At 32.6% G+C, this 16625-nt stretch overlaps 1 protein-coding gene across 2 annotated transcripts; it reads right to left on the reverse strand.

Moving 5' to 3' along the window:
* Positions 1 to 1423: 1423 nt before the first annotated feature.
* On the reverse strand, positions 1424 to 12294 carry LOC120080008 (probable disease resistance protein At4g27220). Of its 2 annotated transcripts, none has more exons than XM_039034528.1 (6): positions 12227 to 12294; positions 9156 to 12128; positions 4318 to 4842; positions 3225 to 4094; positions 2265 to 2351; positions 1424 to 1841 (listed from the first exon to the last, which is right to left on the reverse strand). In XM_039034528.1, exons 2-5 carry the CDS (start codon positions 11976 to 11978, stop codon positions 2319 to 2321), a joined length of 4251 nt encoding a protein of 1416 aa, XP_038890456.1. In that variant the 5' UTR covers positions 11979 to 12128; positions 12227 to 12294; the 3' UTR covers positions 1424 to 1841; positions 2265 to 2318. The 2 variants fall into 2 exon arrangements, with proteins under 2 accessions (XP_038890456.1, XP_038890457.1); XM_039034529.1 differs by lacking the exon at positions 1424 to 1841 and having other exon boundaries at positions 3225 to 3322; positions 3402 to 4094.
* Between the last annotated feature and the right edge of the window lie 4331 nt (positions 12295 to 16625).

The raw sequence follows: 16625 nt of genomic DNA on the forward strand, positions 1-16625 counted from the left end.
AGAAAGTGAATAATGAGAGTGACGTTCCATTCCCCTCAGAATATTAGTTGGGAATAAATATTTTGGTGGAATGTTGGTGGTGTATTGAATGCACATTGAATGAAGGGCTGAAGAAATCGTATAAGAAGAAATATGGTGTGATCTAAAGGTCGAAGAAAACTATGGGTAATTTTAAAATTTTGCATGGGGAAAAAGTCAGTGGTAGAAAAGTTTTTAGGAAAAGGTCATTGGTAGAAAAGTTTTTGGGTTTTGGGTTATTTTGTGAAATTTTTCATATATTTTGGATATAAAAATATTTTTATAACTTTTTAAAAATGCTATCTTTTATTTTCCAAAAGATCAAATGTGCTATTTAATATTTATCTTTATAGCTTTTACAAAATGCTATAAAAAGTCGAGCATTTCATAACATTTTAAAAACGCTCTTTTTATAGCACGGGCTATCACAATTTTGCATAAAATGCTATAAAATACCTATTATGGCACTTTTTAAAATCTACATGGGCCTTTTTTCCTATAGTGAGCCTGAACTTAAAAAACTATGTGTGGAGTACGAATGAATAGTAGATTTGTAAATCTTAAATCTTTTGTGTGGATTGATTCAACAAGTAGATCGAGCTCCTTAAAAAAGAAGGGACATCTAAAGTGAGGTTTGTCCCACATGTCTCTTGCAAAATTACACTGGGGGAAAATATGATCAATGACATCATTGTTGTTTACAGAGATTGCACCACTTAGTATAAGGAAAATATTTTCAATAAAAATAATATTATTATATCATACCTTTTTAAAATGACATTCTTTTGTTCAACTATTTTTGGTCAAAAGTGATTCTATTAACTATAAATATGTTTTTTTACATCATATTTGGATGATTTTTAGATTTTTTATTTTTTTTATTTTTTTATCATTCATCTCTCAAGAGTTTGAAATTATGATTATCTTGTTAAATTAATCTAATTTTTTCAGAGTCTTTTATTTATTAAGATTTTTTGTTATAGAAAAACAAAAATCACTTCTGATTCTATAAAACCATTCAACAGGCTACACCATACACACTTCAAAGAATAAAAGATCTCGGAGGTTTCATATATTAATTTGTTCAAAAATTATATATATATATATCAAAAGATATTCCAATCACTCTATTAGCAAGTTTGCATCAGTTTTTACCATAAACTAAATCTCAGAATTAAACACTTGTATTTTTATTATCCCCATGTTCAATTTTTCACTAAATTGAATCATTAATATTATGGGAATAATAGCTAAAATCCTTTAAAAACAGATTTTACAAACTTCAACAAAAAAATCGTCTGATCTAACTTTTTTCTTTTCTAACATTCATTAATGTTTTTTTTTTAAATGGATACGGGTGGATCAGTAGATACATCGGAACATCTCCACTAGGTGGACACCTTCGTAGCACCCTCATCATCTCCAAAATATATATTCAATGAAGCACAAAAAGATACAAAGCGTTCAAAGAGGGCTAGAGATAGGCCCAAACTAAGAGTTAGGAATTACAAAAAGCACTCAGATTTATAGCAGTCATAGAGGATTATAATCTTTGAAGGTACCACTTCTATAAACCCAGTAACATGTTAGAAAGCACACATTTTCCCAAAGTTGTGTAGAGCTTTTGATGTTTTCCTTGACGGCGCGGTTATTTCTATCATGCCAGGTGGTCTATAAGATGCACCATCATGTTGAAGATGATAATCTTTCTTTTGGTGTCGGTCTGATCGAGTAAAAGACTTTTAAATAGTTCAACAATTGATTTGCCTCTATTGTTCCAGCCCATTAGATTTGTCATTGAATCCCAAAGTCTCTTAACCAAACTACAATGGACAAAAAGATGATTCATACTCTCACCTTGATTTGATGTCAGACACTATGATAATTTATGAAAATCTAAATTTTTTTTTAAAAAAAGTTATGCAAGTTTTTCCTCGAGACGTTCTCACATTAGAGAATTAATATCATGGAAGTCTCCTAAACTATATGCTCAATCAAAATTGAACTTGGACTTACATTAATCCAAATTGGATAAATTGAATTTGCAGTCATAGATATTTAATTGAATGCACATTAGAATAATATTTCCATCAATGATTTTTCATCTTAAAATCTATTAGGAAAGGTAAAAATTATAAGGTGCAGTTTGAAAATTTGAAAGTCTAGGACAAAATTTAGCCAAGTCTAGGCAAACAACAGATAATTCTTATCACTTAAGGCTAAGAGGGTTTGAATTTGGGACTGACCTTTAAATAATGAGAGTCATTAATCAGATCTCAGTTCCTCCACATATGAATTAACTAAGATGATCGGGTTGGGCTTTCCTCCAAATTCTGTATTGATAATAAATTCATTGAAACTCATAAATCTAACATATGAGTACTTCAAAATAATAATAATAATAATAATAATAATAATACGATATATGTTGTGTTAGGCCCAACAGAGATTGATCTGGCTCCTTCCTCACTCACTTATGTTTCTATTTATATGCAGATTTTACAACAATAAGGAAGAAGAGCTGAGATGAGCTAGGTGGTTACAATAGAAACTGGAAAAACAGATAAGTTTTTCAAAATAAGAAGGTTGATTGAATCTCGTCAAGTAATGAGATATCATTATGACTCTACTTCCTCAATATGTGAAGAAAAATGATCTAATTGGTTTCCCTCCAAATTCTACATAAATAAGCACATAAGAGACCACACCAACAACATACACATATTAGTACGGTTAGATGTGTTTTATTTGAAAACCTATAATTAAAGCAGGGGCTATGTGTATGGGGTTAGCATTTTATTACATTTGATTATTTTATTAGTCTGAGCTCTACTATGTGATTCCTAATTGAGTATAGATTTAATGGATAAAAAACCATTTCCTAGTTAACTAAGGTTTAATGGAAAGAACTTTTTGGAAGTAGGACCTGTTGCTCAGAAGATTAGAGCACGTGGCTATGAACCAAGGTATCGGAGGTTCAAATCCCTCTTCGCCCCCAACCGACCAAAAAGGGAAGGACTTTTCCCTCTACGGGTATGGAAATCAACCTAATTTTGGAGGTTGGAGGAAATTTAACAAATATACCAAATATACAACGACCGTAGCATCCTCATCAGATTCGAATCCATCACTTCATTCAATTAAAAGTGAATAAGTACATGATAAGAGCAGGAGAAATGTAATTAGTAATTGAAAGATGTACTAACCTGTTCTTCAAACAAATATTGAAGGTTGGTACTGTAATTGTCCTCCCAAATTTGTCGAATAGTTACGTTGATATCTTCTACAATGATCTCTTGTGAATCTTTCAGATATGGGATCGATTGATAAGTTGCACGATCAAATAATCCAATAGATTCGGTTAACAAAGTAGGTGTGCTTACTATTCCGAGAGAGAAACTCCTCATTTCAGGACAATTTTCAAGATATATACTTTGCAACCTTGGAAACCTAATGGGACATTTTCCAGAATGAAAACTTGTCAGTTTGGAGAAATCTTTAAGCTGTAACCTATATAATCTGTTGAATATGATTTCATCATTTTCTTCCAATTCTATTCCTCCAGCAATTACAGTTGTCATCCTTTTGCATCCTTCTATTGCCAAGACTACAAGATTCACCAAACGTCTACCAATAGAAGGATTTAGTAAATAGGTCAATTGATGACAATTTTCTACTCTAAGTTGGGCCAAGTTTGTGAATGGCATTGATGATGGCAGGATCATATTCAATATGCCACATCCGAATACTTTTAAGTACCTCAAATTTTGAAGTATTGAGGAACTCTTTTGTAAGTCTTCATTGCACAAATGTCTAAGCTTGGGCAATTCATATAAACTCAAACTGGAAAGATTAATTTTTTTATTCTGCCAATCTTCAAGACTATAATCCAATCTCTCACTTGAAAATACTTCTTCAATGAGTGCTTTTCTCACTTCAAACACTTCAAGGTTGTGTAATATTTGAACAATTTCTATTGGCAACTGAGTGTAGCGATCGTCAAGAGAACCATGCAATTTCAAATTTTCAAGTTTGAAAAATAAATGTAGACCATCCCGTAGCTGTATAATCTCTGCCTGTGGCCATTTAAAAAACAATAAAAAAAAATTCAAACATTAATTTTGATAATTGAATATGAAAATATGTTACACGTCAAGACATCAAGTATTCAAATGCATATATACTACATTTTTAATTATTTGTAGAGATAATTTTTTTACAACTCAAAACGTACTTTTACCATCCGTTTGACATATTGAAGGAAATAAAAATATAGTAAACTTGATATTTAGTATTTACCTTCGAAGTCTCCAATTGATCAAATTCCAATATCTGTGTTGACTTTTCTTTCTTCAAAATCTCATTCAGTTCACTTAAATCTATCTCTAGATTTTTTAGTTGTCGAAGAACATTGATTGGATATTCTCTTTTAAGTTTTGGACATTGACTAATAAACAATATTTCTAAATTTTTAGCTTTCAAAAGTTCACAAGGATCCTTCTCCCATATATATTGGAGGTTTGGCAATTCAATCAATTCCAAATGCCTCAAACTTGGAAGCAAATCATTGTTCTTCTGTATTGCATTTGGCTCTTGCACTTCAAATACTCCTTCCAATAAATTACAACTCTTGATCCTTAAGATTTTGAGACAAGTAAATGTACTTATTATATTGGAAGGAAAAACTTTTTCAAGATTGTTACATTCACCAATCATTAGACTTTCGAGCTTGGAAAATGAATTAGGAATGAGTATATTATGGAATATCATCTTCAAATTTTGAGCCTCTTTAATTTTCAACTGCTCCAAATTAGGGAGTGAGACCTGCAATTCATTGTTATACATTTTAGCACAATGGAAGCATATGAAAAATTAACCTAGAAGACCTAATAACAAAATAAATAAATAAATAAAAGATTAATGGCTATAAAAATAATTGTATCACATACAATCTTTTCAACTTCCTCTACGATCGTGTCTTTGTTGAACAACTGCTTTCTAATATGGTAAGTACTCGTTGAGGAACTAATATTGATAAATCGAAAATGGTGAGATACAAGCAGAAAGCTAATTGTCAAAAGTTGTTGGAAATTCCTGTAGAAGATGTTTCTGTGGGGGGTCAGAGGGTTCAAGAAAATGCAGAGTCTTCCCTTGGGAATGACGCTCCTTCCTAGGTTGCCAAGAGGAAAAGATCTACTCAGATGTCAAATCAAAAAGGGATGAAGAAACGAGGGAAAGCATCTCTTGCCTTTACGATGGAAGATTTAATTTGGCCATATATTGTCATTACTTCTCCCTAGCGTAAAAGTGAGTCCTTGAATCCAATTGATACTAAGACTGTTGTATCCGAAAATATTGATGAAAATGCTGAAACAATGCATGTTGGGTTTTTTAATGGTCCTGATGTGTGTGAGAAGTCTTCCGCTATTGTTGATACTATTGAAAATGTGTTAATAAATGTACCTAATATTCTTCGACAAAGATGTTGAGAGAGATGCTAGGGTTACTGAAACAGATGGTCCTGTTAGTTCAATTGGTTTATGTACTGATTTTTTTGGTATTCTTAATTTTGAAGAAAAGTTTTCTAACCCTAGAAATCAGAAAACTACAAATGTTGACAATTCTGAAGTGGTTGATCATCTCCTCAATATCTTATCAAATGTTGTTACATTTGGGTTTTTGAATGAGGATGTGCTCAAAAGAAGTCTAGTCCTAGAAAGCTAGCTCTTCCCTTTGGGCATGATGACTCTGGGCAAGAGAGAGATTTCTAATCTTGATGAATCTACTACCGTGAATTTTGATGATCCTGAAAAGAAAAACACTTATGTCTCTGACGGACACAGTGAGAGTGAGGATGTTTCTGCTTCCATTAGTGACACTTCTGATGACAACATCTCAATCATCCAGTTAGGTCGGAAAGGAAAGAAGAAAATAAGTGGTGTTGGTCCAAACTCCTCCAAACATAAAGTTGATGAGATGAGTTCTGACTCGTAGTGGATTGATAAGCAAAATGACCATCCTGAATCTGAAAGTTTCTCTCATAGCCCTCTAATCTCAAGAGAAGCGACTTGCTTAATAGACCAAGAAAAAGTCATCCTCCAGTTTTGTACCTATTGTGACCTTTGATGGAATCTTGTTTTATTCTGTGTATAGTGCTTAAATGTGGAAATTTAGGATTAATAGAAGAATGACAATTGAAAGAGATCTTGAAAGCTGAAGATTGTCTATAACTTATGGATTTACTTTTGAAAGTTGATATTGTTCGTTTTGTTTTAAATATTGGGCCTTACTATCTTTGGCTAGTTCATGAATTTATGTGAATCGCTCTCGTCAGCTTGATATTCAAGGCAACCTTCACTTCAGAAGGGTTCACATGAGGGAGTACTATTTTGTTTTTTCAACTTCTATCATCAACAAGTTTCTAGATATTCAAGTTATAGAATATGTCTTAGAACAGAGACCCTCCATGTTGGATGTTGTCTTTGAACTCACGAGAGTTGTCGAGCATGTATGACCTAAGAAGAGTCAATCGCCTTATTTTGATCTCAACATGAAATATGTGTTGCTCCACAATATAGGAATTAAGAACTAGTGCACATCCTCCCATTAATTTGGGCTTTCTACTACATTAGAAAGTCTTCTATTCCAAATTGGCATACAAACTTAATTCAACTATGGAGTTTTCATCATCAATCAAATTAAACGTCATATTAGCTCGCAAGCCATTAAAGTTCATTTATGTTTTTGAAGTCTTATCTGTGGTATTCTTCTGGCTTAGAGACCTAACCTCTTGACTGACTTAGATACTTCTGGACCTCTTCCCCCTACCTTGTCTTTTAGTTATCGTTCATATCAAGGGAGCATGTCCCTGCTTTGATTCACTCTACAGTGCCTTCCTCTAAAAGTGGCTTGACTAGGGAGTTTCCTTTGACACCTTGTGGGAAAAAGGTAATGCATGTACTAGCAAATGAGTCGAGGGATCTGTGAGTTTTACTTCAAAAACTTTCTGATCGCAAAGCCCAAGTAGATGACATGTTGAAATTTTTTTCATGATTCTATGGACGCTCCTACTCAGGGTGGCACCTCTAGTTCCCGGGATGAGGATGTGAATGCTTGATGATTTCCTATTCTCTCCTTTGTTATGTTCAATTGTTTTAAGCATGACAAAATGGGGAGAAAAGTTTATGTTTGGTTTGGTGGCTGCTAGTTTAGTTTGGTTGGTTGTGTTTGTCGATGGCTGATATTTTGTTGGTTTGTCGTGATGGTTTCTGTTTTTTCTTCTAGATGATGTTGTCATTTGTTCTTGAGACTATTATGAACTACTCAAGTGACTTTTTCTAGTGATTTTGTCTTCATTAGTTGTGTGTTTGTCACTTCTGAAAAAAATATTGCCAAATGGGGAGTTTGTTGGATCTTGTGTGCTTGGCAATATTTGTTTAAGTATTGTAGATGTTATCAGAGATGTCATTGTACTTGTGGTTTCAAGCAAATGAATGTTTCTCGAAAATGCAAATTCTACAAAAAAAATTTCTTATTGGGAATTTTCTTTTATAACATTATTTGCTGATCATTTCCTTTTTTCCGTGTGCGATTGTTTTGGAAGTTAGAATTTCTCTTCCTTGTTTTCGCTGAACATGTTTAAAGAACAATTAGTCTTTCGGTCTAGATTGGTCATTCTGTCTTTACAAGAGCAACATCGTAAGTGTATTGATTGTGCAAGAACGTGAGAATTGCATCACTTGGAGACATACTCTGTTTTGTTTACATTTTATGTATCACGATTTATCTGAGAATGGATTCTCAGAGCTTGGGAGAAGTCTAAGCCATTTGAGCAAAGGGGACTTTGTTCTTAGAAGGAAGGATACAATTCCAATGAGAAGGAGTCCCACAACTTGACGGGAGCTCAAGCCTTATAGAGATGGAGTCTCGGTCTTAAGGGGAACCTAGGACATTCTTCATTGATATTTTCAGTTAGGGAGAGCCTATGTTCTCATGAGAGGAATTCTCAAATCTAGGGAAAGCCTAGGTGTACGCTTGAGTGATAAAACTGTTCGAGAGTCATTGAAATTGTGTTATCATTATAGATAAGTACTACGTTATAATTGCTTATCAAGTTATTTCCTTACGACACTGCCCCTAGACGTAGGTGGTTTACATTGAACTGGGTTACCAATATCTTGTGTTCATTTATCTCTCGGTTATATCTTGTAATTGTTGTATAGAATGCTGCAATATCGGAGGTAATATAGTTATCTTGCAGTAGTCATCTCCTTTCTTATTTTCACATTCTAATTTTACAGCAGTACCATGCTCTTTTTGTTATGAATAGGCCACACATTAATGTTAATGGATTTGAATCCCACGCTTTTTGCAAAAACATGCATACATAACAAACTAAATGAAGGTACTATAAAAAATTCTTCATACTATTGTAGTAGTAAAATTTTTGCATAACTAGTAAGGTTTATGAGAAGAAGTTTCATTGGATGAAAGATCTAATTAATCTCTTGTCCTTATTTGTTTCACCACACATCCTAACAGTTATTTATAATCTTTATTTTGAATAATAAAATAAGAATACATAAAAAGTATAAATATATTAATACTTTGGAAATATCAAGTAAGTCAATGGTAAGTTATAGACAAGGTGTAAAATATCAATGTCGATAGAAATTTCGAGGTCTTAATTTTATGAAAATTTATGTAGATTTCAATAGATATTTTTGGAAAAATTATAAAAACAAAAAAATTAATTAATTAATTAAATTAGCAAATAAACATTTTATGGTTTCCAAACAAGTTAATATGTATGTTATTTATATTACATATACGAGTGGTATTTTGATTATTATTTTTTGTGTTTGGTAGGTTTTTCTACAATCTAATGGAAATATCAATTCACCCCTCATGTCGATGTCGAACTCATAAAAACGTGAAAATATTGATGAAAACAAAGACATTTCAATGGAAATTTAATACTATAATTATAGAAGAGTTATACAAGATTTTATAACATAAATAATGAAATTGATATAAAATCAAGGAAAAAGGCACACGGATTCGAAAGGAACTAAATGGGACTATATCAAACAAGAAATATGTGTTGGTGAAATGTTATTAAAATTTAGAGAACTCACCCATTGGTTGAAAAATGAGTCATGATTGCTACATCTGCTTGTCTCGTCCCTTTCAAAATTATCAACACATAATTGTCCATGTTTCTCAATTTTAGAGAAAAAACTTTGAAGTCGTGGTAAGCCCTCTAGGTTTAAAGACTTTAAATTCATAAATTCAATTTTGTTGGTTGCCTTTTCGCTTTCTATTACAACGATTGCTTTCATCATCTCACAATCACTAATCTTCATCTCCTCAAGACGCAAAAACTTATTTAATGAGAAGTCAACAAAGAGAATTTCTAATTTATTACACCTTAATAACTTTATCTTCTTCAACTTGTAGAAATGAGATTCTCTAACATTATGAACACCATGAAACATAGTCTCCAAATTCTCCAAATTCTTCAATTCTAGAACCTCCAAATTGGACAAAACTTTTTGCAAAGACAACTTGTTTCGCTCATAATTGAAAAAATGTTGAAATTCTGAATTATCATAAATGTAAAGATGCCTCAAATATGAAGATTCGTTTCCATTTAACTCAAACGGGAGAACCCTCGAGCCAATTGATCCCGCTAAATGTAATTCTTCAGATCTTTTTGACAACATTTTTATCTCATTATCCACACAACTTTCTGTTTCAATCTTCAAACCCAAGGTCCTTGACACTTCCATTTTCCAACATCCAATAGGCTTGCAACCAATGAAAATTTTAAACGTTTCCAAATTCAACAATCTTGAAAACAATTGTTTTGGCATAATTGTTCCATCTGGAATCCATAATGTTAAAACGCAAAGGTGGGAAAGGCCAGTAAGCTCAGAAAGACTAGCATTTCTTCTTCCATCATTCAATTCTTCTCTTTCCCATCCATCAAACCTTTCCAAATATAACTCTTCTAGATTTTTCAAATTTGAAAGAATATTAGGTGGAATTACCTTTAGTTGATGACAACATGATAAATTCAACACTTTTAATCGTGTCAATTTACTCATCGTTGTAGGAATTTGGATGATCATCGATTCTTTAAAACTAAGAAATTCAAGACTAGTTAACTCACCAATTGCATCTATGTTTCCCAATTCACACCAATTCAAATCCAATGCTTGAAGTTTTGCAAAAGAGTAAAGGAATGGTGTCACCTCCAAGGAAAATTTCATTTCATTTAATTTTAGAATTTTGAGCTCTGTTGTTTGTCCCAAAAAAGTATTGGAGAACTCATGTACATCCAATAATGGTCCACATAACACCAATAATTGAACCTTCGGTAACATTAACTTTTGTGGAGGGTTACACAAACCTTCAACATTTAAGTATACCACTGTGTGATCACCTGACATTTCTTTTTCTGACCATGATTCATTCAATCCTTTCGAAAAATTTAATGTACGAATATGATCATTTTTGGAGGAAATTAGTATGGCTACATCACGAATGAGATCGTGCATTTTAACATACACACCCTTATTCTTTGATACGTCTAAAAGCAAAGAAGAAGATATAAGATCATCAACCAATTTTGTTATCCTACGTCGGGCCTGTGCTACAGTGTCAACACCATGCAAGAAACCCATCCCCATAGCATATACATGTAGCTCCTCCACATCAATTTCATCATCTTCTGGGAACATGCTACAGAGTAAAAAGAGTAATTTAGACTCTTCACAATCTAATTGTTCGTAGCTTAGCTTCAGTGAAGAGTATACTTTCTCATTCATCCCTCTAATATTCACAACAATAGGATTTCTTAGTTGGTCTAAGGCATCCTTCCAAATAGATGAATGTTTGTTTCTCAATGCCTTAGCGATCGTTATTATAGCAATTGGCAAATGTGCACATTCTTTTGCTATCTCAATGGCTATACTTTTCAAATCAAATATTTCAACAATCTCACCAGCAATTTTCTTGAATAAATTCCACGTCTCATCCTCTTGTAAAACTTTTATCTCAAAATTCTTATCTATGCACATATCATTCAAGAGTATACTATTATCTCTTGAGGTAAATAGGATCTTGCATCCTCTGTGATCTGAAATACTTGGAATTCCTATGGTTTCTAAATCAATTTGCTTCCAAACATCATCAAGTACAATGAGGATCTTTTGTTTCATCTTCAACCTTTTATGTAGCATAAGGGCCCTTCCTTCTTCTGTTTCTTGTTCAAATTTGAGTCCAAGCTTATCACCAAGTTGTCCTTGAATTCTTTTCAAGTCTGGCGTTTGACTAATGGTTGATATGAGCACTTCATCAAACAACTTTTTCTCCATAGCTAATTTTGAAATCTCTTTAACTAACATTGTTTTGCCAACCCCTCCCATCCCATACACTCCAATTCTGTGGACATTGTCATCCATAAGTGCACCAGTGATTTTGTCTATAGTTGGCTTTCTTGATTCAAAGTTAACAAAATCTGAAGTCTTTTCCTTTGAACTCTCAACCTCCGAGAGAGCTACACAATAAGAAACTCTATCAAAATTTCCCTCATTTTTTATCTCAACAACCTCATCACCCAACTTTACAACTTTCCTACTTAGTTGGTGTCTTCGGACCAAATTCAAGCACAAGCCACCTTGTTGAGAAAGGTTGTTTAGTAATGTTTCAGATTTTTCAATAATGGAATCAGCCTTGGTCAACCAATTTTGGACACCAGATTCTATATTTTCAGCATTTCTTGTTGCTTCACAGACCTTGTGAAGCACGGACTCTTTAGTGTCCTTTAATATTTCAACTCGACTCTTAAGGTTTTGAATATTTCGGCGAGTGAAACAAACATAACTCAATAAGCGACCAATAGGCTTTATAGTGTACCCCACAATTACTCCAATGATCGGAGAAACAAAATCCATCGATCTTAATTAATACGGAAATCCAGAATAAAAATAATATATTAAAGCTGATAAAAAGTGTAGGAAAGAGATAGCCTGAAATTTGAAATTGTAGGGAACCCAAAAGCAGCTATGCTAAGAATCACAAACAACGAAGATCAACAAACCAAACTGCAAGAACAAGAAAAAGAAGTAGAGAAATTAGAATAGATAAAAATAGGAAAAAGAAAAAGTAAAAATGAAAAGTGTTGAGGGAGAAATGGTTGGACCTGAGTTTCTAAGACAATGCGATTCTCTGGCTATAGCAAGTTGAAACTGAAGAGAGTTGGAGAACAATTAATAATCCACAGAGAGTTGGTGAACAATAAATAATTCATATTAATAATACCAATAATTGTGATCAGAATGGATGCCCAAAATTTACAAAATAAACAAGTTGTATAACATTGACTGACTCTAAATTTTTAAATTTACAAAATTGGACCCTAAACTTAATTCAACAAATAGAATGCTAAATTATTAGTTTGGATAAAAATTAAAAATCTCCTCTTATTCAATTAATTACCAATTTGGTCCTCAATTATTCAATAGATAGAAATTAAAATGCGTTTAATAGATTCTTCAACTATTAATTTCATGTACACTCGAATATATTTCTGATCTTTTTGAAATAAAGAATTAGACATCAAATTGTATGTTGAGTAATAAAATAAAATTAACTATAGAAACTATGATAATATCTAAAATTATGTCAATCTAAACCTCACTTAATTATTATAATTTGAAAAAAAAGTAAGAAAATTTCCCTACCCATCTCATAAAACGAAGCTATGAATTTAGACTAAACATATTTGTTTAATTATGTTTAGTCTAAATTTTATCAAAGATTGAAAACAAATTATAATAATTAAACTTGACTTGTTTTCAAACATAAGGAAATGAATCAAAATATTTATAACTAATCGCAAAATATCACAATTTATGTGTGATAGACTGTAACAGGAATAGACTTATATCTGTGTCTATCTGTGGCGAAACTATCACAGATAGACACATATAGTAGTCTATCGCTATATATCACGGTTACATCAATAGAATATTATCTGTGTCTATCTGTAGCGATAGGGTATCACAGATATTAGTCTACCATTGTATATCGTACTTTGCTATTAGTTATAAATATTTTTAGCAGTTTTGTCATTTAAAATAAATTTATTTTAAACTTTATTTTTATTAATACCATTTAAAAAACATAAAAAATATATATATATATATGTTTTAGGCAAACGGGTTGCAAGTTGTGAACTTGCAATTTGCAATTTTCAATAGTGACCGACTTGAGAATGTCAACGAAAATAATCAGACAATTTTGGCGTTGAGGGAAATGGTGGTCTTCGCCCTATCATCCGCTGCCCACTTTTTTTTCTAAAATATCAGAGTCTTAATTTTCTAAAAATTTAGAAAAATATATTTAATAAGAGATTAAAAAAATTGATTAAGTATTTTGAAAACATGTGTTTGAGGTGTTTATGATTTTTGGGCCCTTTTAATGGATTTCTTGAAGATTAAATGAAGCCCATTTGAACAAATTTCCTTGTGCTACGTTGTAGACTTGAAAAAGAAAAGATGAATAAAATAAAAATAAAACTCTTTTGCCTTTAGCAATCAAACGAAAAACTTCTTCAGCTTTTAGGTTTCTTATTTTCTCTCTGACATCCTTGATGTTCTATGCAGATTGGAGGGCAAGAAATAAAAAATTGAAGAATGCATCACAAGAAAGGAATAGAGGAGAAGAAGATCAACCAATGATTATAGTGGTTCGATCTAAGACGCCTACATCTACTCTACAAAGTTATGAAAAATTCTTTATTCAAGTTTCTAAGTTGTATTATAGAGTTATCTCTCTCAAACACACCCACATTTCAGTATTTATACATAGTGAGTTTGTTTTCAACAACTGTTTGAGGTGAGCAAGTTGAAAAGGCTTAAGCTGGATTCTTGAGTTGACCACAGGTAAAATTTTAGCTCATCTGTATTACAAGTAAAATTTCTGCCCCACCCCCCTCCCTCCCGACCCTTTCCCACACTCGATAGCAGATTCTATTAGCAGCACCTCCATCAATCACGCCCAACTTCCACAACACTAGGTCTCCGTCGACTGTCAGATCGCTTGCAGCCAGTGAAGACACCATGGACTCCCTCGCTGTCTCTCGAATTCAAGCTGAAACCCACACCCAAGAAGTTGAATTAAAACCCATGCTAAACCGCCACTGTGTTGTCATATTTTCATCCGTTGCCGCCGTGTGACGTCACCACTACTATTTGTGTTTCATGAATGGTAAAATATCAGTTTTTAGGTTTTTTGTCTCTCTCTAATAATCCTTCTCTTGGCAGCATCTTTCTCTCTTGAGTGGTACAGTTGTTCGCCTGTAGCAGACACCACATTGCTCTCGCTTGTTGTTGTCATCGTCAATCAGGTGGCGTCGTCACTTGCTAGCCATCAGTACCCCACTACCATAGTTGTGCAGTTGTTACAATAGTCGTCCAACGAGTAGTCGGCCTGATTTCTAGGTAACTGTGAGTTTTTGTTAATTGATTCTGATTAATAGCTAAGTATTTAGCGTAACATCATGTGCTTACCTATAAAGTTTAGGGTCTAAATTAGAGGGTCGGAATGATGGAATATACAAACATGCGATGGAAGCAAACATAATCAATAAGCACTTTAATTACATTTAATTTGAGTTCTAGAATATGCTATTTAAAAAATTCCAAAGAGGGTTTCAAGAAGAACATACCTTTGACGATTTATCCCAAATCCAAGTTGTTTTTCACTTCAAATTAACTCCAAATCGATCGTGAACCACCAAGAGATTTTTTCTACTATTCTCAGGCTTAAATTTGAGTGGTGGAACTCAAATTTGAGTGAATTTGGTGAAGGATATTAAGGGTTTTTGTGAGAAAAAAATGAAGGAGGAGAAACTCTTTTCAACTCAAGCACCACCTAAATCTTCTCTAAAATTGAGAGTTGTATATTTCTTTAGCCTGCAAGCATTCCTCAACCATCAAATGGCCAACACCTACTTCTCAATTCAAGAAGGATTTGTGTATGCTTGTGGGAAGAACACCTCTTACTCAAGGTGTTTTGTGGGACCCATATAATCCAGTTTTTCCAATTTTTCATTTCAATAATCAATTAATTAAAAAATTAATCAAAAATTGATTTAACTAATTCATAAATAATCAAATATCAAAATTCAATTTCTTAAACTGAATTTAAAATTGGAAATTAATTTGAATTTTAAGTAATTAAACATATTTAATTAATTAATTAATTTAATATCAAATATCAAATTAATCACACATTAAATTTAAACATTAATCTAATTCTTGTAATTGATATGTAATCAATTTTTAAATATCCTAAACTCTCCAATTTTATTTAATTTCAATAATTTAAACGTTTAATTATATTAAATATAATTTTACAAACCCTAATTTGAATTTGAACTTATCCAAATTCAAACCCTAATTTCAATTGTTTTACGAGCTAGTAGAGGGACCTTATGAACCTACAGATCATATGTTCCAACGACTAAGATTAATTGGCTAAAACACTTTAGACCAAATTAATCAATATTCATCAACTATAGTTCGATAGTTGCACTCTTCTCACTGTAGATATATTCGTATCCACATGATTTAACTATAACTAGTAAGTCGACCTTTCATAGGTTGTTTGTAATAACGGCTGGGTCAATATGCTGCTTTAACCCCGATATTACATCTTGTTCCTTAAGTTCTTTAATCATGTACTATAGACCATTTTAGCTATTTAATTGAACTTGATCCATCTCTATTCTCTACATAAAGTTCAAGTATTCATATAATAGCCATGGATCTTAGTTTATTGAATTTAGACTTTTATGAATGCAATTAATAGATTCAATACCTTTATTGAAGAAATGTTGAATAACATCTTTATTGATAATATAATATATTTAATTTTACAAGTTGCGAGTTTTAAGACATAAAACCCAACAATACTCCCACTTGAACTAAAACTCCAATGGATCAATATATAAAAATATATACAATGTTGAGTTACACTGACAGAACAAAAAGTACAAATACAATAAACTAGGGCATTAGATACACATATATATTCTCCCACTTGCCCTAGTGATTAATATCTCGTAAACCTAGTCCTACTAGGTGACAGCCGAGAGGGCCCTTGTAAATGCATCAGCTAAGTTATCTTGTCATGGCAATCACGTCTCCTCTGTGTACAATCTCCCTGATGAGATGGTACTTCCGCTCAATGTACTTTCCTCGTTTGTGGGTTCGAGGTTCCTTTGAATTTTCAATTGCTTCATTGTTGTCACAATAAAGGATGACAGACAAATGCATATTAGGAACTACTTCCAGGTCATTCAAGAATTTTATAAGTCATACTACTTCTTTTGCTACTTCACTTGCAGCTACATACTCAGCTTCCATTGTGGAGTCAGCAGTATAACTTTGTTTGATGCTTCTTCACATAACAGCTCCTCCATTCAGAGTGAATACTGACCCCGATGTCAATTTCCTAGAATAAATATCGGTTTGGAAGTCATAATTAGTGTATCCAGTAAGGATGAGATCCTCAGCACTATACACAAGCATATA

The sequence above is a fragment of the Benincasa hispida genome, chromosome 6 (genome assembly GCF_009727055.1).
Source record: "Benincasa hispida cultivar B227 chromosome 6, ASM972705v1, whole genome shotgun sequence".
Lineage (NCBI taxonomy): Eukaryota > Viridiplantae > Streptophyta > Magnoliopsida > Cucurbitales > Cucurbitaceae > Benincasa > Benincasa hispida.